This window comes from Kogia breviceps, chromosome 19 (assembly GCF_026419965.1).
Source record: "Kogia breviceps isolate mKogBre1 chromosome 19, mKogBre1 haplotype 1, whole genome shotgun sequence".
Classification (NCBI taxonomy): Eukaryota; Metazoa; Chordata; class Mammalia; order Artiodactyla; family Physeteridae; genus Kogia; species Kogia breviceps.
In genome coordinates this window covers 56,202,669-56,225,122 of record NC_081328.1, presented here as the reverse complement: position 1 = coordinate 56,225,122, position 22,454 = coordinate 56,202,669, and the positions used below count along the sequence as shown (strand labels likewise).

Here is a 22,454-nt window from a genome sequence, read left to right as displayed (position 1 = left end):
ACTCTCAGTCAAGGATGAGGGTAGAAAAAAAACATTTTCAGATATGCAAGATTTCCAAATATTTACCTCTATGCGTCCTTATTCCCAAAGGTTCTGGGAGATGTGCTACAGCAATCAAAGGAGTGAGTAGAGAAAGAGGAGGACAAGGAGCTTAAGAATGTAAGAAACAGGGGATCCAACGGAGCAGAGTGTAGTGCCAGGGTGATGATACCTATGTAGCAGTCCTCAAGGGGACCAGTTCAGACTGAAACAGGGGGGTGGAGAGCTCCAGAATAAAGATTCCCAGGAAAAAAGAAAAAAAGCAACTAATGTGCTATGTAGAAAATGTTATTGGCGAATGTATAACAGAGATGATGACGTCTTTTAAAAAAAGAATTAGATCCTATGAAACTAGGCAAATTAATCTTTTATAATTTAAAAAAGAAAGTAAACCAAATAATAGAAATGAAATGATTATGAACTCCAGGCAAAAATAGAGTTCTACAGGAAGCAAAGCAGGGTCATAGTACACTACTTGACTTTGCAGTGAACACTGTTTGCATAATCATCATCACGTGAGCACTGACTATAGATTCAATCAAAATTTGTGATGTGCCCACATCAAGAGGAATGGGAGGCGGGGAGTGTGAGGGAGAACAAAGAAGTTAAGTCCCCATCTATCACGGCAATAAGTCAGGAGATGCTCCCTCACATCAACAGATCAAGAGATCTCATTACACACACGCCATTTACACATATGGAGATAAATGCCAGGGAAAACAGCTGAGGAGCTGAGATCAGGAGCCTCTTGGAAGCTGGCCAACGGGGTGGGGGCTACTACTTCTCATTACAATCCTTTTCGTACTACTTGGCGTTTAAAGACACGCACTTGAAATATTTCCATAGATTTAGTAATTTTTAAATAAAATCAAAGAAGTAGGAAAAAGAACTATAGTTAATTATTAATGCACATAGCTCTCTAGTGGAATGTCAGGGTGAGTAAAATTCAGAGATGGTAGGGAAGGTGGATTGGGGAGAGGGTGAAGGGGTACAATTAAAATGAGTCCATACTGGTATGTTTTAATTGTCCTGTGGTTATTTATGAGAATTTACTTGGTTCTAGAAAATATATACTGAAGTATTTAGGTGTAAATGGACATCATGTCTGCAACTTACTCTCAAATGGTTCAGTGGGAAATATATTATTATATTATATATAGAGAGACAGAGACAGACAGGAAACAGAGAGACAGAGAGGGAGAGAGAGAGACAGTGAAAGTAAATGAAGTAAAATGTTAATTGCAGAAACTGGCTGAAGATTACATAGGGATTCTTTATACTATTCTTGCCACTTTTCTGTAAACTTGCTTTTTTTTTTTCTTTTGCGGTACGCGGGCCTCTCACTGTTGTGGCCTCTCCTGTTGCGGAGCATGTGGGATCTTCCCGGACCGGGACACAAACCCGTGTCCCCTGCATTGGCAGGCGGATTCTTAACCACTGCACCACCAGGGAAGCCCCAAGCTTGCAATTCTTTCAAAATACAGTTGACCCTTGAACAACACGGGGGGCATTAGGAGCCCTTGCAATCGGAAAATCTGCATATAACTTTTCAGTCAACCCTCTGTATCCTCAGCTTCACATCCATGGATTCAACCAACCAAGAATCTTGTAGCACTGCTGTATGTATATGGGGAAAAAAACCTGTGCATAGGTGGATCTGTGCAGTTCAAACCCCTGTTGTTCAAGGGTCAACTGTTAACAGTTTTTGTCACTTGATCGATAAGAAAAAAGTATTGGAATGGTTTTCATTTTATTTTGAGTAAAGTTGAACCCTTTCATGTTAATGGATCATTCAAAGTACCTGTTCTTCGCTCGTTTTCATGTCATGATGTCCATCGCCTTCAAGTCATTTAAAAATCCTTCACCTGCCATATACTTTGCATTTCTTTACCCCGTTCTGCAGTCTTCTAATCTTGTTACAAATTTTCTTTTTGGACAACTTGTCTGATTCTAAACATGAGAACCTCTTCCAGAGGTTGCTTTGCAGCAGTAGGACAGAGGCTTAGAACGAAAAACCGAACTGAGGAGTATCTTTGAGTTAAGGCTGGGAGGGCAGGAGTCATGTCTGGGGCTGGCTCGTGGGGAGCTGGGCGTCCCTTTAGGTGAGGTCGTGAATAAGGGTTTGGGGAAACAGGATTACAAAGGGCCAGGCGTTCCCCAGGTTCCGTCCTAGGAAGCCGTCAGGACAGAGGGGCTGGTGAGCGCGGTGCCAACCTGGGGAAGAATGACGGGAGCTGGACAGAAAAGAGCGAGGGGGAGGCGGGGGCTTGTTCGGAGGCCCCCGCCTCGAAGGGAGGGGGATGCTGATGGCACGGCGCTGTCTCCTTGGCAGCACTCGGTGGCCTTGGCCAGCCCCGCCGTCCACGCGTCCCAACGTCGAGATGAGCGCTGGCCGCACGAAGGGGTAGCACACGGATGAGATGAGGGATACTCCGCTTCGATCCCGCAACCTCCCAGGGCTGAAGGGGGCCTTCGGGATCGGAGCTGGACCCTCCCGTCCCGCACACAAAGGCCGCAGAGCTGCTTCAGTCCTACCGCCCGCGGGCGCCTCTCCTACTTCCCAGCCCGTCTCCAGCGCCGGGAGACACCAACGGGCGCATCCCCGGAGAAGAGAAGCCCCGCCGAGCCGCATGTCCCGGACGCCCCCTCCGCGCCGCCCGCCAGTGGACGCATCCCCGCGCCGGGCCGTGAGTCCACCTGCGGCCGCCGCGCACTCGCTTCCGCGCCGGTGGACTCTGTCACACCGAGGGCTCTGCTCACACCCACGGCCAGCCGAGCACGTGCACGAGCAGCTGACCCCGCGGCGCGGTCGCGGCCGGGGAGCGGCGCCCCGGAGAGCGGCGCCCCGGGAGGTCAGGGCGGAAAGACCGAGCGCGGGGCTGATCTCAGCGCCTCGTGGCCCCCTCGTGACCGCGTTTCGCCCGAGAACCTGGGGCCACGGCTGCCTCTAAGACTCGGGCCCCGAGCCCTCAAGACTGCCTCGCGCGTCCGGCCGGGGCGTGGGGTGCGCAGCGTGGGGCGCTGGGCGCGGGGGCGGGGCGCTGGGCGCGGGGGCGGGGCGCGGGGGCGGGGCAGGGCCGTGACAAGGCGTCAAGGGGCGCGGGCGTGGCGCGACGGCTGGACGTGGAGCGCGGCGGCGGGGCGTGGAACGCGGCGGGGGCGGGGCATGGAGCGCGGGGCCGTGACAGGGAGTCAAGGGGCGGGGCACAACGGAGCGTGCCTGCTACGGTGCGGCGTGGCGACGCGCGAAGGGGCGGGGCACGGCGTTGGGCGTTGGGCGCAGGGCACGGGGTGGGCGGTGTCGACGTCCTGACGGTGACGGGGTGAGGTTGGTGGGGTGGGGTTGGGGCCTCCGGGCTGGGGCCTCCTGGCCGGGCGGCCGGCTGGTAGAGGATGGGGGACGGTCGCGGTCGGTGGGGAGGGAGGGAGATGTGGGAGGAGCAGCCGTGGCGGAAGCGGGGAGGACGGCGGGGGCGGGAGTGACTTGGGAGAGCCAGGCCAGGCTTCCTCCGGTGGAAAAGACGAAGCGAGAGTCCCCAGGGATCCCCCAGGCCGCCCCCTACCGGGCCGGGTCGCACTGACGCGGGGCCGAGCCCAAGGAGCGAGTTGCTATGGACACCCGGCCAGGGTGCCGTCCTCTTCCGGTCCCGGCGCGCCGGCAGCTTTCGGGCCCCCATTCCCCGAAGTGGCCCCCATCCCCCGAAGTGACCCGCACCTGGGAGGCCGGAGGAGGCCTCCTGACCTTTGACACCGCCTTTTTACTGTTAGGGTGAAGGCGTCCCGGGCTCCCGCCCAGGCCCAGACATGCCGGTCCTTGTGAGGCAGAAACTTGAGAGGGAGCCGTCCTCTCCCTGAAGGTGGGTAGAACGACAGGACGTTGTCCTGGAGGAGAAGTCGCATTTCGACCCATTGTGGAGCTGTGAGGACGAGCCTCTGCTCATAGGAAAGCTCTGACAAGAGAGAGCTTCGTTTTGGGGATTTCTTCCACACTCTGGAACGCAGAGTTCAGATGTCTAGCCAGGACAGCCATTCGCTTAAACTTTCCCATCAATTGCCTATCATTAAACTGGAGGAAATGTAGATAATTAGAAAATATGATAGTTGCCGACAGTGACGTCCAGTTTTTTCCTTTCCTCACTCACAAAGCCTCGCGGTGGAACAGCTGTCTGACCCGTTCAAAGGGAAGGATGAAATATCTGCGCAGGCACGCGATGTGAATGGAAGAGGCTTGTCACTGTGAGTCTGGCTTTTAGTCACCTGGTGTCTTCCTCAGGGTGACACGACCCGGAGACGATGAACTTAAGTGGCTGAGATATATTATCAGCCTGCAGTTAAGTTACAGAAACGGCGAGATTTACATTAGTTCTCTTTCCATTTGGTCCTGAACATCTTTTGAGTCACACTGGAAAGGACGAGTATTTTTCATGTGGCCCTAATGAGTCAGTTCATAAAATTATTACCCAAATGGCAGAAGGAAATGGGAAATCAGGTCATGTTTTATGGTTACCACTAGTTGTTTTTTTTTTTTTTTTTGCGGTACGCGGGCCTCTCACCGTCGCAGCCTGTCCCGTTGCGGAGCACAGGCTCCAGACACGCAGGCTCAGCGGCCATGGGCCACGGGCCCAGCCGCTCTGCGGCATGTGGGATCCTCTCGGACCGGGGCACCTGCATCGGCAGGCGGACTCTCAAACACTGCTCCACCAGGGAAGCCCACCACTAGTTTTTATAATAGGAGCATGTTCCCTAAGAGATGGAGGAATGAATTTCATGGTTGTCTTTTCATTCTTTCAGAGACCCTCCCCAAGAAAATGATTAGAAATGGGCAAACAGTAATTTGGAGTGATCACTCCAAGGCATTAGCAATCAATCAGTCGTTCCATGCTAGAGGGAAATAAAAGATGTCTATGGAGGATGTACATAGATTAAAGTCACCAGTATGGATATGCATTTTATATTTGACTACTTGTGTTTTTCTGGTAGATGCGAACAGTACGGCACTCTGAACACACACTAAAGACAGCTCTCATCTCAAAGAACCCAGCGCTTGTGTCACAGTATGAGAAGTTAGATGCTGGGGAAAAGCGTCTGATGGACGAAGCCTTCCGGCCAGACAGTGATCTCTTTGGACCCATTACTTTGCATTCGCCGTCAGACTGGATAACCTCCCATCCTGAGGCTCCCCAAGACTTTGAAGAGTTTTTCAATGATCCTTACAGAAAGACACCTTCTCCACAGAAGCACAGTATATATATACAGTGCATTGGTATATATTGGATTTGGTTTGGTTTTGCAATGGTGCTGTTGCCAGGGATAGTTTGGCTTGTCGATCTCATTCAAGTGGGCAGTTTTTATAATCATTTTTGATATTCATTCCCAAGGTGGAAGGTTTGTAGCCAAACTGCCTTAAAAGAGGATGTTTTGTTTCTTTCTAATTCGTATTCACCTCAGTGAACGATAAAGGTGTATTGAAAATTTACAGTTGGTTTGTGTCTAATTCTAAATTTCTAATTCTAGACTGAGGTAAAGGCTATTTTAATCATCTCAAGTCTGTTTTTAAATTTTCTTCCATGTTATAGGATTGCTAGGAAACACCAGAAGTATCAGTGAAGAATACGTGAAATGGCTCAAGGGCTACTGTGAAGCATTTTTCTATGGCTTGACGGTAAAACTCCTAGAACCAGTTCCTGTCTCTGCAACGAGATGCTCCTTTAGAATCAATGATAACACGCAGAACCTACAGATTCATGCAGGTGAGTTAAACAGCTTTATAATTTGAATTGAGTTGTATATATATATATATATATATATATATATATATATATATATATACACACACACGTGTATATATGTGTGTGTGTATAGTTATCTATCTTATCTATGTATCTATATATATCACACACGTGTTTCTTTTTAAATAGGGCAGATCCTGAAGTTCTTAAAAAAGAAGAAACCTGAAGATGCTTTTTGTGTTGTGGGAATAACAATGATCGATCTTTACCCAAGAGACTCCTGGAATTTTGTCTTTGGACAGGCCTCTTTGACAGATGGTATTCCATTTTGACATTGTTGGTAGACACTTCCTCAACTTGAGACTATTTGAAGATTTTGAAAGAGGGAAAAAATTCCAACCAATTACAATTTTGATACTTAAGACTGTATAGTATTTCTGGTGTGGCATCCTGCCGTAAAGGGAAGGATGCTGTTGATAGACCCCTTTGATCTGGGTTTCTCCACAGGTTGGCCGTTCAGTGCCTGTGTGACCTTGAAGCAAATAATACCTATTTCACAGTGTCATTTTGAGATAATTTACATAAGAGTGTTGCTCTGTAAAAAGTGTGTACGTATGCCTGGCACATATATAGGCATTCAGCACAACAGGTGGTAAATGTAGATAATTCAGGGGCAAGGTGAATTAAATAAGGATATTTGAATTGTCATTAATGTAAGCGAAAATCTTGCTGATTGTTTTTCAGCTCTTCTAGTAGTCTTCTTGCACAGATGAGGTAGCTGTAGACTGATTTACAAGTGTGCTTCATATCCAGTGTCTCAGGACATTTTGTTATTTTATTTATGGTCAATTTCAGTCTTTGACTTGAAGTAAAATAAAGTTTGACTCATTGCAAACCCTGCTTGATAACACTGGGGGTGGGAAAGGATCCAGAAGCAGATCATATTTTTGCCTATTTTGTTTTTCTTTTTGCCTTCTCCCCACCCCTCTGTTTTTGCTCTTATTTTTCTACCCTTTTCCCCCAGGATCTAAAACAGGTTTCAAGGGGGAAAGTCCAGTAAACTGAGGGGCATGATTGTCCATTAGCGTTCTGGGGAGGGGGAGCAAGTAGCAGGGCCTGTATGCGCACAGAGGTTATAGACTGGCTGCTACATCAGCCCAGGGTTTGCTGGGGTGGGGGCTCTCGCTAACAAATGTTTCTTCCTATTAGAGACGCCCCTCTCCTCCCCGTTCACCAGAGGTGGGGGCCTAGGGTGCTGTGGAGCCTCTTCTTCCTTCCCAGCCCTTCATCCTCACTCTCCATTTACATTCTTACAGCGCCAGCCCCCCCCCCCCCCGCCCCCATGACCTTACTAACACACTCTCTCGGAGACTTGGGTCACTGCTCTCCCCCTGAGTTTTTGTACAAGCTTTCTATCAGAGATAAATTTGTATGAGCTAAATCTTTATTTCCCCTTTTATTATTAACCTGATAGAGATGGAAGCATTAAAAAAATTTTAAGCAATGTATTTATCTAGATATTGTTAACTAATCTATCTTATGCATTTGAGGTCAGGAAGCACTCCCCCCAAATGTTTCTATTGAGTTCTTTTTTTTTTTTCTCAGTAAGTTTCTTAAATATTGTGTGATGTAAGAGAAGATGTAGTAGGAGAGCAGGGGTGAACTGCTGTGCAGTGAGACAGTATCCTACTACAAGTGACTTCATTCTCTCCAAGTTTATAAAGATTGGTATTTTAAAATTGAGAAATATTTAATTACCAAAGAAAATAATCTGTTGGTAGGATTATTAGAAAAAAATGTTCTTGCTGAAGGTATTATAGTGAAATATACCCACACTTGTTTGGTCAGAGAAGGTCACTTGTGATGTGAGTAGGTTTATTTTTTTTTAACTTCCAGAATGCTCTCTTCCCCTAAATCTCAAATACCAGGGTGGGGTGAGGTGCATTCTTTTTGAATCAAATTAGGTTGGACAAACTTACTATGAATTCACTTCCTTAACACAAATGTTCCTTACTACTTTTGAAGAGCAACTGAAAGGCATACATGAAAGCAACAGTGTAAACAAGTGGAATCATAAAGCAGTCAGTCCCCTTTAGAACGAGTCGTGCATCAGTCTGTTCTCTGTACAGAGATGGTTGAAACTAGCCTAGGTGTCACAGGAAGTCAGTTACAGGGGTGTTTGTTCTGGTCACCGGCACAGCTGCAGAGAGAGTTGTGCTGTGTTTACAGTGGGAAGGACAGGAGAGGTTCTTCTCTCTGAAGGCAGGGTCCAAACATGGTCACCAAGGCAGTGTGGGGCAGTGGCCAGATGTCTTCCTGTAGAGCAGGGCATGAGGGAAGGACGGGACCCTCAGTGACATGCGCGGCACCAAGATCTGTTTACCGTGATCTTCCATAGCGAGGTCATGAGCTTGTGGTTCAGTCACTCCGTCTCTCCTTTTGGCGTACTTGATTTGGGCTATTTAAGAAAATGACTTCTTTTTTTTTTTTTTTTTTCTTTTTTTGCCACTTGGCTTGCGGGATCTTAGTTCCCCAACTAGGAATTGAACCCGGGCCCATGGCAGTGAAAGGGCAGAGTCCTAACCACTGGACCGCCAGGGAATTCCCCCCAAAATGACTTTTGTGGGGGAAAAACTCTCTGGAACTTAAAATTTCTTAAGAATTTGAGGTCAAGATCTTTGAGTTTTACAGAACAGAGCAGGTCAGTTAGCAGAAGATTCTGATCGGGAAATCTGGGGCAGAAGTCTCCTTTGTCTGGGCAAACCTTAGCCAACCTTAGTGGGGCTGCGGGCACTCACTAGGACAGGTGGGCACTCCCCAGCCAGGTGCCCAAGCGGGCTCTTTTTTAGTCTTTTCTTCAGGAATCTTCCTCTTTTCCCGTCATTGCTTGTTCTCTTTTCCTAGGTGTGGGGATATTCAGCTTTGCCAGGTACGGCAGTGATTTTTACAGCTCACACTACGAAGGCAAACTGAAGAAGCTGCAGAAGAAATCTTCAAGTGACTACTCAGTTTTTGATAATTATTACGTTCCTGAAGTGACTAGTGTTTTGCTGCTTCGGTCCTGTAAGGTGAGCTGTTCAAACAATCCACCTGGAGTGATTTTTTAAGAGATCTTGATCCCCTGAATTTATATATCCACAGTCCTTAAGGTAGTTTTATAAATGAGTTTGTGTTATTTGTATACTTTTGGTGGATACTGCTTGACTGAAGTTATCAATAAAACCGGAATGGAAATGGTACCTTCATACTGAAATGTACAGTATCTGTGACAGTTTTTTGTCCTGTTAGTTGCACGTGGCCTTGGCTGTACCCGTCTCCTGACTGTTAGCTTAATTCCAGAATTCTGGGTGGGTAGGGACGCTGTGCTCATCAAGTTGGGCTAACTCCCTGGGGCCTGCGGGACCCCTGCGGTCTGGCTCCTGGTGGGGAACGGGCCTTCCCCTTGGCCTCCGGGCTGCCTACTGCAGCTGCTGGGTCTGCTGCTGGCTCCTTGTGTCTCTCCTTGCCCTGCTCTGTGGAAAGCCTGTCTCCTCGTTTCCCCCTTTCTTCATAGCCAGACGGGCTTTTCTGCTTTCACCACTGCTGTGTGTCGGGGGTGGAGAACGACACCTGATGGGATGACGGTTTCAGAGTACAGCCGACTCTTAAGCGACATGGCTTTGAACTGCATGGGTCCACTTAAAACGTGCGGTGTTTCTCACTGGTGCCATAGGTACTGCCCTACCGCAAGGGCCCATGGAACTGTGGATGCAGAGGGCTGACTGTAAAGCCAGAGCAGGTTCTTGACTGCAGGGGGGTCGGTGCCCCAGCCCCCCTTGTTCAAGGGTCAGCTGTATGCTCCCTGCATTAATGTGCTTGTTAACATGCAGTTCAATCTCCTCCCCTCCTACCTATCAGCCGGGCATCTCTGGGGGAAGGGCCTCAGAATCTAAATGTTAGCAAGCATCCCACTGGTCCAGAGCAGTGGTCTCAACCACTGATGGGGTTTTTTGCCACCCAGGGAATATTTGGTTGTGTCTGGAGACATTTCTGGTTGTCACAGCGGGGGAGGGGATGCTACTGGCATCTAGCGGGTAGAGGCCAGGGCTGCTGCTCAACACCCTACAGTGCACAAGACACCCCGCCCCAACCCCGTCAAGGAATGATCCTGTCCAACATGTGAGTGGTGTCAAGGTGGAGAAACCCTGGGCGGGGAAGTAATGAAGCCCAGAGAGGAAGGCGGTAAGACATTCAGGGAAATGAGGGACTAAGTGTCTGGGCAGATTGTGGTTTTGGTGGTGATGGTAAGGGAGCTCATTCCTGTGAATTGGTTTCTTGGAAGAGCAGGCAAAAGAAGGGGGTGTACCTTGTTGATGGCGAGCGTGGCGCTGTAAGCCTCCACGTGAATGTCTTGCAGACTTTAACCCATGAGATTGGACATATCTTCGGACTTCGGCACTGCCAGTGGCTCGCATGCCTGATGCAAGGCTCCAACCACTTGGAAGAAGCTGATCAGCGTCCCCTCGACCTTTGCCCCATCTGTTTACGCAAGTTGCAGAGTGCTACCGGCTTCCACCTTAAAGACAGATACAAAGTAAGTGGGGGAAGCCATAAAGGGGGAAGTGGTTGTTTAAGTAGCAAACTACCATTTTCTATGAGGCCCTCTTCTCTGGAGGGGATTTATCAGAGGAAAGGAGTGCAAAGGTAACAGGAAGCTGTGGTTTAAAAAAAATGCAAAGAAATATCTTTCTTAAAAACTTCAACTTGCCTTAGCCTTAGAATTCAATGAGAAACGGTGGAAGAGGTTTCTGTGTCTCCTGTTCATTTAGGGCCAGAGAGCATGAGTGACTTTGCAGAGCAGAATAAATATTGATAAGCGAGGCAAAGTTCATGTTTTAAAACTATGAAGGGGGGCTTCCCTGGTGGCGCAGTGGTTGAGAGTCCGCCTGCCGATGCAGGGGACACGGGTTCGTGCCCCGGTCTGGGAGGATCCCACATGCCGCGGAGCGGCTGGGCCCGTGAGCCATGGCCGCTGAGCCTGCGCGTCCGGAGCCTGTGCTCCGCAACGGGAGAGGCCACAACAGTGAGAGGCCCGCGTACCACAAAAAGAAAAAAACAAAAAACAAAACAAAAATTATGAAGGGACTTCCCTGGTTAGTGCAGTGGTTAAGAATCCGCCTGCCAGTGCAGGGGACACGGGTTCCAGCCCTGGCCCGGGAAGATCCCACATGCCGCGGAGCAACTAAGCCCGTGTGCCACAACTACTGAGCCTGTGCTGTAGAGCCCACGAGCCACAACTACTGAGCCCACGAGCCACAACTACTGAAGCCCGCGTGCCTAGAGCCCGTGCTCCGCAACAAGGGAAGCCACCGCAATGAGAAGCCCATGCACCACAATGAAGAGTAGCGCCCGCTTGCAGCAACTAGAGAAAGCCTTCGCAGAGCAATGAAGACCCAACACAGCCAAAAATAAATAAATAAATAATTTACATTAAAAAACCCCCAAAACTATGAATATGTGGAAGTGATTTATCTTTCCACATATGGGACAAGGGTATATGATATTAGGAGGAAGGCATGATTTTAAGAAGGAGGGAAAGTATCTAATCTCGACGTGCAAGTGAATGTCTGTGTGTCCATAAACAGCGACTGCAGTCCATGTCTACACGTGTGTCTTCACATATGTGTATCTGCCATGCCTATGTGTACACTTAACAGGTGTATACGTATCCCCGTCAAATTACAACCACGGTATAATGCCTTGTGGAACACTTAGCAAGTTGAGAAAAGAAAATAATTATCCTCCCACCTTCAAAAAACTGTGAGGACTAAGTGTAATTCTAACCGTCTCTCGTGTGCCTCCTCCTGACTGTCCTGTGTGCTCACAGCTGGCATGTTTCTGGTGCACGCCCTTTGACACACATGGTCTCACATTCATGACCATCTTTATCAAATGGAACATCTCCATGGGGTAGCATAAGTCACCCATGTAGATAACTTGATTTGGAAGCTAATGTTTTTCTCTTGCCTAAGTCTATTTTGCTGGGATTTGTTACAAGATGAATCTGTTTTTCAAGGCGCTGGTGAGGTGGGTTGATGCTGAGTCCACTGACACACGTACAGTTACTCCAAAACCCAGTCGTGAGGATCCTCTGAGTTTGCCCAAACCTGTGGAAGCCTTTAAAGAATGGAAAGAGTGGATAACAAAATGCCTTGCTGTTCTCCAGAAATAAGAACCTTCAAATAGGAGTAATTAAACACTTGCACGTTATGCTTTCATTTGGGTCGAGTACTGTAATGCATTGCAATAAACTGTTAACACTGATTCTGTGCTGTGTCAAACTAACAGTGGAATTTTTTTTAAAGCACCGGAACTTGGAGCTTCGAACTGAGGCTCATTTACAATGATAAAAATTCGAAACTCTTTCTTTTCTGTCTTGGTAGCCTGGTCTGTGGCAGCAAGCACATTTCCATTCTTGGGATACGTTTGTTTATGTCTCCTGAGAGAGCTAGGGCCAGCAGTAACTAGTTAAATAACAAATCCAGTAAAAACAGCTCTCCCCGTCCTGAGAAAGGATTTCCAAGGAACATAATTTCCAGAGGATGATTTCTGGCTCCGTTTTTAGAAAGAGGTGCTCCCCGTCTGCTGACCGGGCCACGGCACTTTCTCCATTCACACCCTTCTGCTTTTCTGCAAACTTTTCCACCCTTGAAAGCCGCCTTACCTCTTTTTTTCCTTTGCTGATTGTTAGCCCTTCCCTGAAAGAAGCAACAGCTCACTTCAGTTTTTAGCAGCTTAAAATAGGACCTCCTCTCATGAATATTTTCCAGTGAAAATGCCAGTGGTACTTGCACTACGCCATGCTTGTGGAGACATTGCAGTTCTCAGCTTTCACAGAGAGAGCCCTTTGTGAGGGGTCTTGCAGACAATTTGTTGTAGTTGTTACCGAGTCCAAGCTTGTACCGCTGGCCAGCACAGCAGGCCAGTAAGTCAGGAGGCGAGTTTTGGGGGCAAGGAATAAGTGACCTTATTCAGAAAGCCAACAGACCGAGAAGATGGTGGACTAGAGTCCCAAAGGAGTTAGAATTCAGGCTGCTTTTATAGTAAAAGGGGCGGGGGCGTGGTTGGTTGTTGCAGACTTCTTGGTGTCAGAATCCTTTGTTCGTGCAGCTGTCCCTCTAGGTCAGGTCACCATGTTCCTGTAAACCTCCAACAAGATAAATGTTATTCTGTTCTGCAGCTTTTCCTCTGTATATGAATGGAAAAGTGTTACACCCTTAAAGGTCAGAGCCTTGAGATGGGCTCTTCTGTATATTTCAGGCTCTAGGCAACAGTCTTAAATTGTAGCAAAAGCGGTAGAACAGGAAGGTTAAAGTGAAAGACACAGATCCAGTATGGAGTCAGGTCTGTTCTTCCTTCTTACATACTGGTCCTTATTACGGTTGTGAGTGTCGCACTCTTTCTGTGGCATTGTTTCTTTGCGTGAGAGCGTCGGGTGGGGTTCGGGTGGGGTTCCCCGTGGGTGTGCCAGCAATGCCCACGACGGCCTCTCCAGCCGGGAACATGGGCTGGATTCCCAGCGCGGGGAACAGGGCGAAGACCTCAGACCTGAGAGCCTGCCTCAGCTGGATCCGCGTCTCCCGGAAGTCTAGAAATTAGAGCAAATCACATGACTGCATGCCGAGCAGATTCCCACTTCTCCTTTGATCTTGAGGGTGAAACTAAAGGTAATTTTTTAACTTCGATGCCTAAATCCTTTCACAGTTATTATTTATTGCAGTATGATTTAAAGCACATTTTAGAACCGAATCAATGGTTTCTCTTCCATTCACTCTCCTACTCGATTAAACCTCCGTGAGTCATTTAGAAAATGGTGGTTCGCCGTTAAAACTAACTGGAGGGCAAGACACTTGGTCATTCTAATACTGCAGAGAGAACCCAGTGCAGCGTGGACTTTTACGGATCGTTTTACGGGTTGTGTATCTTCCCGGAGTCACGTGCTTTTAACTCTTCTCCATTCCGTTTATTTTTCTTCCTTTTTCCTACAGGGTAAGCACAGTTTTAGTACTGTAGGTCAGCGTTAGTTACAGGCCTAAAACAACTCAGATTTGGCTGTGTGTGTCAGTGGGGGTTACAGTTGTTTGGTCAAGATAGAAGCCTCTTTGCACCGCCTTTGCACCGTGAGACAGGAAAAGGGTCTATTGAAACAAATCATTCAGTCTTGTCACAAGGTGGGCGAGCGGAAGTTCTAGGTCATGGGCACTTATTCAGAAATCATCACTGGAGTGTGTATGACCAATTATTGCATTTACTTCTGGTACATTTCATAGGGTTAAGTTAAAGATAATTTGTTTCCTGCAACTAAGTTTATACCCTGTAAGTAAATCTTTGTAGTTTTTAAGAATGATTTTCACTTAGTGACAAACAGAAACCTATGCGGCTTTTGCTCTGCAAATGCTGAAGGAAGGAGCAAGGTATTTGGGAGTAAAGAGAGTAATTTTCCACGGTGAACACCATTCTAGAAAACAGTGAATCTGGAGCGTTCACGGTGGCGCCCAGGGACTCAGCGGTGTCTCTCGGGTCAAGGGAAGGGTTATGTTTTCAGTTCAGGCCGCAGAGACTAAAGCGGGAGGCCGAGCGCGGCCCCGGCCCCGCAGCAGAGAAGCCCGCGCTGCGAACGAGCGCGCACCCGTCCCGGTCCCTCGACCCCCCTCCTCCTCCTCTCCCTCCTCCTCCCTCTCTCCCCTGCAGGAAGCGCCCGGCAGCTTCCGCCCGGGGCTCCCCTGTCCGGACCGACCGGACCGCGGGGCGCAGCGGGCCTCCCTTCCGCGGGACCGGACGACCGAGTGCAGCGCAGCCACGTGGGCCGCAGGCGGGGCTGGAGGCCGGCGGGCGAGGGGAGCGGGCACAGAGCCGTGAGTGCATCCGCGCGGACCCAGCGGTGCCGAGGCCTGTGGAGCCTTAACCTCATTCCTTGCCTCGTTTCCGGTGGGTGATCAGAGCGGCTCCGGCCGCTGTAACACGAGCCACTGTGGCAGGGCATGCTTCTAGGAGACCCGTGAGCGCGTGCAGAGAGAAGCGGGCGAAAGTAATGTAATCGTGTAGTCTGCGTACTCCAGTATGTCCAGAATATTACCAACGGGTGATGGGTATAAGACTTACATATTTTACATTCCTTGCGTGTGTGTGTGTGTTTGGGAATAACTAAGACTCAGTCTCCTGTCAGGTTTGATGTTTATAATCCGGTATTGTTGTGTGTGTCATCCCTGCGCTGTGCACTAATCTCCAGGATTTATCTATCTACTAGTTGAGAATTTGGATCCTTAAACCGCTTCGCTCCTGTTCGCCCTCCCCCAGCCCCTGATAACCACCATTCTCTTGCCTATTTGCGTCAGTTCTGCTCTTGTAAAGCCCAGGTGTATGTGATGTCGTACAGCATTAGTCTTTCTCTGACTTATCTCACTTCACATTCTTTTCACCTACTAACTCTTCAAATTCCGCGTGTATTTTACTGGGGCAGCGCCTCTCAGTTCCCATTGGCCACATTTCAAGTGGTCAGCAGGTCCCACGGGTCCTGGCTGCCGTATTGGACAGGGCGGTCCTAATCAATTAGGACCGATTTCTGGTGTGCATGCAAAGATGTCCCTGTGAAGCCGAAGTCACAAGGGAGTGAGGCTTCTGAAAGGAAAGGGTCACGGGGTCTTCGGGCCGTGTGTACAGAGAGCGTTCACATTCAGGCTGAAAGGTGGGGAACACGGTAAGGGCCTGTGGATTCCCTGTAGATTTGCCTTGGGGTCTTGCAGTTACTCCCCGTGGCGGATGGTTTTTTACTCTCTCCTCCCGTTGCCAAGGGCCTGGTGCGTCCTTTCCACTTCGGGGAAAGCACAGAGTCGGGAAGTGTTCATGTGCAGGCGAGCCCGCATCAGGGAAGTGAACTCTTGTGTGGTTAGTTACACCGACGGCCAAAACGGGACCCGATCTCCCCGGTTGCAGGTTCTGCTTTGTTGTCGCTGTGCTGTGTGACCTCATAAGAAGTAAAATACCACAAGCCGGACACCTAACCAGGTTTTTTTCACATTGTTTATAGAAGAGCTTACAAGATTAAACTTTCTTTCAACCTCTTTTCTATTCAAGTTGGGCCATCTGGGGTTGCTCAAAGTCAGAGAAATCACAGTGCTTTGCTTTAGCACCAAAAAAAAAAAAAAAAAAAAAAAAAGAGAGACTCAATATATAGAAAAGCACTTGCTACCAGTTGAGCCACTGGGAAAAAAAAAAAAAAAGCATTGTGAGGGAATTCCCTGGCGGTCCAGTGGTTAGGACTCCATGCTTTTTCCTGGGGTCAGGGAACTAAGATCCCACAAGCTGTGTGCGGTCTGGTGCGGGTGAGTGGGGAGGCATCATGAAAAAAAAGTCTACTGGAAAATAGGTTAAGTTAAAACAAATTCCACACCAGCAGTATGTTCAAATTACAGCATTCTGTTCACGTTCAGTCTCCCTGTATCTGCAGGAGGATTGGTTCCAGGACTTGCTCCCTGCCCCCAATACCAAAATCTGTGGATGCTCAAGTCCCTGATATAAAATGGTGTAGTATTTGTACATTACCTATGCACATCCTTCAGTATACCTTAAATCATCCCGAGATCACTATAATACCTGATACAATATAAAAAGTTGTAAATACAATGTAAACGCTATTTAAATAGTTGCCAGGCATGTGGGAAATTCCAGATTTGCTTTTTGGAACTTTCTGGAAGTTATTTTTCCCCAAATGTTTTCAATCCTCCGTTGGGTGGCTCCTCAGATGTGGACCCAGCAGATACGGAAGATGACATACCTACCCTAGTGGTGATTTCTTCCCACTGTTCGTTTAGTCTCCGATGGATTTATGCTTTCTTCCTCAGAGCTGACCTGCCCATATAGGACCTTACTGCTCTTTGAGACCCATCTCAGATGTTGGACCAGCAGGGCTTTTTTTTTAACAAATTTATTTATTTAAATTTATTTTTGGCTGTGCTGGGTCTTCGTTTCTCCACTTGTGGTGAGAGGGGGCTACTCTTTGTTGTGGTGCGCCGGCTTCTCATTGCGGTGGCTTCTCTTGTTATGGAGCACGGGCTCTAGGTGCGCAGGCTTCAGTAGTTGTGGCACGTGGGCTCAGTAGTTGTGGCGCACAGGCTCTAGAGTGCAGGCTCAGTAGTTGTGGCGCACGGGCTTAGTTGCTCCGCAGCATGTGGGATCTTCCCAGACCAGGGCTCAAACCCGCGTCCCCTGCATTGGCAGGCGGATCCTTAACCACTGCTCCACCAGGGAAGTCCCTGGACCAGCAGGGCTTTTTTTTTTTTTTTTTTTTTTTTTTAACATTTTTATTGGAGTATAATTGCTTTACAATGGTGTGTCTTAGTGTCTACTATATAACATAGTGAATCAGCTATACGTATACATATATCCCCATATCTCTTCCCTCTTGCGTCTCCCTCCCACCCCTCTAGGTGGTCACAAAGCACTGAGCTGATCTCCCTGTGCTATGTGGCTGCTTCCCACTAGCTATCTATTTTACATTTGGTAGTGTATATATGTCAATGTTACTCTCTCACTTCGTCCCAGCTTACCCTTCCCCCTCCCTGTGTCCTCAAGTCCATTCTCTACATCTGCATCATTATTCTTGTCCTGCCCCTAGGTTCTTCATAACCTTTTTGTTTTTTTTTAGATTCCATATATATGTGTTAGCATATGGTATTTGTTTTTCTCTTTCTGACTTACTTCACTCTGTATGACAGACTCTAGGTCCATCCACCTCACTACAAATAACTCAATTTTGTTTCTTTTTATGGCTGAGTAACATTCCATTGCCACATCTTCTTTATCCATTCATCTGTCGATGGACATTTAGGTTGTTTCCATGACCTGGCTATTGTAAATAGTGCTGCAGTGAACATTGGGGTGCATGTGTCTTTTTGAATTATGGTTTTCTAAGGGTGTATGCCCAGTAGTGGGATTGCTGGGTCATAGGGTAATTCTATTTTTAGTTCTTTAAGGAACCTCCATACTGTTCTCCATAGTGGCTGTATCAATTTACATTCCCACCAGCAGTGCAAGAGGGTTCCCTTTTCTCCACACCCTTTCCAGCATTTGTTGTTTGTAGATTCTCTGATGATGCCCATTCTAACTGGTGTGAGGTGATACCTCATTGTAGTTTTGATTTGCATTTCTCTAATAATTAGTGATGTTGAGCAGCTCTTCTGTGCCTCTTGGCCATCTGTATATCTTCTTTGGAGAAATGTCTATTTAGGTCTTCTGCCCATTATTGGATTGGGTTGTTTGTTTTTTAAATATTGAGCTGCATGAGCTGTTTATATATTTTGGAGATTAATCCCTTGTCCAATGATTCATTTGCAAATATTTTCTCCCATTCTGAGGGTTGTCTTTTCGTCTTGTGTATGGTTTCCTTTGATGTGCAAAAGCTTTTAAGTTTCATTAGATCCCATTTGTTTATTTTTGTTTTTATTTCTATTACTCTAGGAGGTGGATCAAAAAAGATCTTGCTGTCATTTATGTCAAAGAGTGTTCTTCCTGTGTTTTCCTCTAAGAGTTTTATAGTTTCCAGTCTTACATTTGGGTCTCTAATCCATTTTGAGTTTATTTTTGTGTATGGTGTTAGGGAATGTTCTAATTTCATTCTTTTACATGTAGCTGTCTAGTTTACCCAGCACCACTTATTGAAGAGACTGTCTTTTCTCCACTGTATATCCTTGCCTCCTTTGTCATAGATTAGTTGACCATAGGTGTGTGGGTTTATCTCTGGGCTTTCTATCTTGTTCCATTGATCTATGTTTCTGTTATTGTGTCAGTACCATATTGTCTTGATTACTGTAGCTCTGTAGTATAGTCTGAAGTCAGGGAGTCTGATTCCTCCAGCTCCGTTTTTTCCCCTCAAGACTGCTTTGGTTATTCGGGGTCTTTTGTGTGTCCATACAAATTGTGACATTTTTTGTTCTAGTTCTGTGAAAAATGCCAGTGGTAGTTTGATAGGGATTGCATTGAATCTGTAGATTGCTTTGGGTAGTATAGTCATTTTCACAGTATTGATTCTTCCAATCCAAGAACACGGTATATCTCTCCATCTGTTTGTATCATCTTTAATTTCTTTCATCAGTGTCTTATAGTTTTTTGCATACAGGTGTTTTGTCTCCCTAGGTAGGTTTATTCCTAGGCATTTTATTCTTTTTGTTGCAGTGGTAAATGGGAGTGTTTCCTTAATTTTTCTTTCAGATTTTTCATCATTAGTGTATAGGAATGCAAGAGATTTCTGTGCATTAATTTTGTATCCTGCAACTTTACCAAATTCATTGATTAGCTCTAGTAGTTTTCTGGTGGCATCTTTAGGATTCTCTATGTATAGTATCATGTCATCTGCGAACAGTGACAGTTTTACTGTCACTGTCATATATTTGTCGTATATGGCCTTTATTATGTTGAAGTAGGTTCCCTCTATGCCCACTTTCTGGAGAGTGTTTATCATAAATGGGTGTTTTGTCAGAAGCTTTTTCTGCATCTGTTTGAGATGATCATATGGTTTTATTCTTCAATTTGTTAATATGGTGTATTACATTGATTGATTTGCATATATTGAAGAATCCTTGCGTCTCTGGGATAAATTCCCCTTGATCATGGTGTATGATCCTTTTAATGTGTTGTTGGATTCTGTTTGCTAGTGTTTTGTTGAGGATTTTTGCATCTATGTTCACCAGTGATATTGGTCTGTAATTTCCTTTTTTGTAGTATCTTTGTCTGGTTTTGGTATCAGGGTGATGGTGGCCTCATAAAATGAGTTTGGGAGTTTTCCTTCCTCTGCAGTTTTTTGGAAGAGTTTGAGAAGGATGGGTGTTAGCTCTTCTCCAGATGTTTGATGGCTTCACCTGTGAAGCCATCGGGTTCTGGACTTTCGTTTGTTGAAAGATATTTAATCACAGTTTCAATTTCATTACTTGTAATTGGTCTGTTCATATTTTCTGTTTCTTCCTGGTTCAGTCTTGGAAGGTTATACCTTTCTCAGAGCTTGTCCATTTCTTGCAGATTGTCCATTTTATTGGCATAGAGTTGCTTTCAGTAGTCTCTTAGGATGCTTTGTATTTCTGTAGTATCTGTTGTAACTTCTCCTTTTTCATTTCTAATTTTATTGATATGAGTCCTCTCCCTCTTTTTCTTGATGAGTCTAGCTAATGGTTTATCAATTTTGTTTATTTTCTCAAAGAACCAGCTTTTAGTTTTATTGATCTTTGCTATTGTTTTCTTTGTTCTTATTTCATTTATTTCTGCTCTGATCTTTATGATTTCTTTCCTTCTGCTAACTTTGGGTTTTGTTTGTTCTTCTTTCTCTAGTTCCTTTAGGTGTAAGGTTAGATTGTTTATTTGAGATTTTTCTTGTTTCTTGAGGTAAGCTTGTATAGCTATAAACTTCCCTCTTAGAACTGCTTTTGCTGCATCCCATAGGTTTTGGATCGTTGTGTTTTCATTGTCATTTGTGTCTAGGTATTGTTTGATTTCCTCTTTGATTTCTTTAGTGATCTCTTAGTTATTTAGTAATGTATTGTTTAGCCTCCATGTGTTTGTGTTTTTTTATGTTTTTTCCCCTGTAATTCATTTCTAATCTCATAGGGTTGTGGTCAGAAAAGATGCTTGATATGATTTCAATTTTCTTAAATTTACTGAGGCTTGATTTGTGACCCCCAAAATGTGATCTATCCTGGAGAATGTTCTGTGCACACTTGAGAAGAAAGTGTAATCTGCTGTTTTTGGATGGAATGTCCTATAAATATCAATTAAATCTATCTGGTCTGTTGTGCCATTTAAAGCTTGTGTTTCCTTATTAATTTTCTGTTTGGATTGTCTGTCCATTGGTGTAAGTGACGTGTTAAAGCCCCCCATTATTATTGTGTTACTGTCGATTTTCTCTTTTAGAGCTGTTAGCAGTTACCTTATGTATTGAGGTGCTCCTATGTTGGATGCATATATATTTATAATTGTTATATCTTTTTCTTGGGTTGATCCCTTGATCATTATGTAGTGTCCTTCCTTGTCTCTTGTAATAACATTCTTTATTTTAAAATCTATTTTATCTGATATGAGTATTGCTACTTCAGCTTTCTTTTGATTTCCATTTGCATGGAATATCTTTTTCTATCCCCTCACTTTCAGTCTGTATGTGTCCCTAGGTCTGAAGTGGGTCTCTTGTAGACAGCATATATATGGGTCTTGTTTTTGTATCCATTCAGCAAGCCTGTGTCTTTTGGTTGGAGCATTTAATCCATTCACGTTTAAGGTAATTATTGATATGTATGTTCCTATTACCATTTTCTTAATTGTTTTGGGTTTGTTTGGTTTTTTTTTAATTAAAAAAATTTTTTTAAAGCCTTTTTTTTAGAAGATGTTGGGGGTAGGAGTTTTTATTAATTAATTAATTAATTTTTGCTGTGTTGGGTCTTCGTTTCTGTGCGAGGGCTTTCTCTAGTTGTGGCAAGCGGGGGCCACTCTTCATCGCGGTGCGTGGGCCTCTCTTATTGCGGAGCACAGGCTCCAGGTGCACAGGCTCAGTAGTTGTGGCTCACGGGCCTAGTTGCTCCGTGGCATGTGGGATCCTCCCAGACCAGGGCTCGAACCCATGTCCCCTGCATTAGCAGGCAGGTTCTCAACCATTGCACCACCAAGGAAGCCCTTGGGTTTGTTTCTGTAGGTCCTTTTCTTCTCTTGTGTTTCCCACTTAGAGAAGTTCCTCTAGCATTTCTTGTCGAGCTGGCTTGGTGGTGCTGAATTTTCTTGGCTTTTGCTTGTCTGTAAAGCTTTTGATTTCTCCATCGAATCTGAATGAGATCCTTGCCGGGTAGAGTAATCTTGGTTGTAGGTTCTTCCCTTTCATCACTTTAAGTATATCATGCCACTCCCTTCTGGCTTGTAGAGTTTCTGCTGAGAAATCAGCTGTTAACCTTATGGGAGTTCCCTTTTATGTTATTTGTTGTTTTTCCCTTGCTGCTTTCAATAATTTTTCTTTGTCTTTAATTTTTGTCAATTTGATTACTATGTGTCTTGGCGTGTTTCTCCTTGGGTTTATCCTGTATGGGACATCCTGCACTTCCTGGACTTGGGTGGCTATTTCCTATCCCATTTTAGGGAAGTTTTCAACTATAATCTCTTCACATATTTTCTTGGGTCCTTTCTGTCTCTCTTCTCCTTCTGGGACCCCTGAAATGTGAGTGTTGTTGCGTTTAATGTTGTCCCAGAGGTCTCTTAGGCTGTCTTCATTTTTTTTCATTCTTTTTTCTTTATGCTATTACGCAGCAGTGGATTCCACCATTCTGTCTTTCAGGTCACTTATCTGTTCTTCTGCCTCAGTTATTCTGCTATTGATTCCTTCTAGTGTATTTTTCATTTCAATTATTGTATTGTTCATCTCTGTTTGTTTGTTCTGTAATTCTTCTAGATCTTTGTTAAACATTTCTTGCATTTTCTCAACCTTGGCCGCCATCCTTTTTCTGAGGTCCTGGATCATCTTCACTATCATTATTCTGAATTCTTTTTCTGGAAGGTTGCCTTTCTCCACTTCATTTAGTTGTTTTTCTGGGGTTTTGTCTTGTTCCTTCATCTGGTACATAGCCCTCTGCCTTTTCGTTTTGTCTATCTTTCTGTGAATGTGGTTTTTGTTCCACAGGCTGCAGG

General features: G+C 45.9%; 2 protein-coding genes across 18 annotated transcripts in view; both read left to right on the top strand.

Annotated features, from left to right (window-relative positions):
* Positions 1-2,309: 2,309 nt before the first annotated feature.
* Positions 2,310-12,071, top strand: AMZ2 (archaelysin family metallopeptidase 2). 9 transcript variants are annotated; one of them, XM_067021176.1, is made up of 9 exons: positions 2,310-2,726; positions 3,808-3,896; positions 4,186-4,275; positions 5,020-5,302; positions 5,616-5,789; positions 5,958-6,086; positions 8,673-8,836; positions 10,165-10,341; positions 11,824-12,071. In XM_067021176.1, the coding sequence occupies exons 4-9, from the start codon at positions 5,020-5,022 to the stop codon at positions 11,977-11,979; spliced, it is 1,083 nt and encodes a 360-aa protein (XP_066877277.1). In that variant the 5' UTR covers positions 2,310-2,726; positions 3,808-3,896; positions 4,186-4,275; the 3' UTR covers positions 11,980-12,071. The 9 variants fall into 9 exon arrangements, with proteins under 9 accessions (XP_066877277.1, XP_066877281.1, XP_066877276.1 ...); XM_067021175.1 differs by having other exon boundaries at positions 2,400-2,891; XM_059048551.2 differs by lacking the exon at positions 2,310-2,726 and adding an exon at positions 3,275-3,362.
* Positions 12,072-14,363: 2,292 nt separating this feature from the next.
* ARSG (arylsulfatase G) overlaps positions 14,364-22,454 on the top strand; it is a 164,519-nt gene continuing 156,428 nt past the window's right edge. For 8 of the 9 annotated variants that reach the window (XR_010838173.1, XR_010838172.1, XR_010838174.1 and 5 more), the window contains exon 1: positions 14,497-14,735. The gene's annotated coding sequence lies outside the window, so the exon portion shown is untranslated. Of the gene's footprint in view, positions 14,736-22,454 lie in introns of all 9 variants that reach the window. The other variant, XM_059048537.2, reaches the window with a different exon arrangement.

Excerpts from the sequence above, each read along its gene's own strand:
- AMZ2 (XM_067021176.1), top strand. The coding sequence starts at position 5,020 with ATGCGAACAGTACGGCACTCTGAACACACACTAAAGACAGCTCTCATC. Across the intron at positions 5,790-5,957 it reads GAACCTACAGATTCATGCAG|GGCAGATCCTGAAGTTCTTA; the intron begins GTGAGTTAAACA and ends CTTTTTAAATAG. Across the intron at positions 6,087-8,672 it reads ACAGGCCTCTTTGACAGATG|GTGTGGGGATATTCAGCTTT; the intron begins GTATTCCATTTT and ends CTCTTTTCCTAG.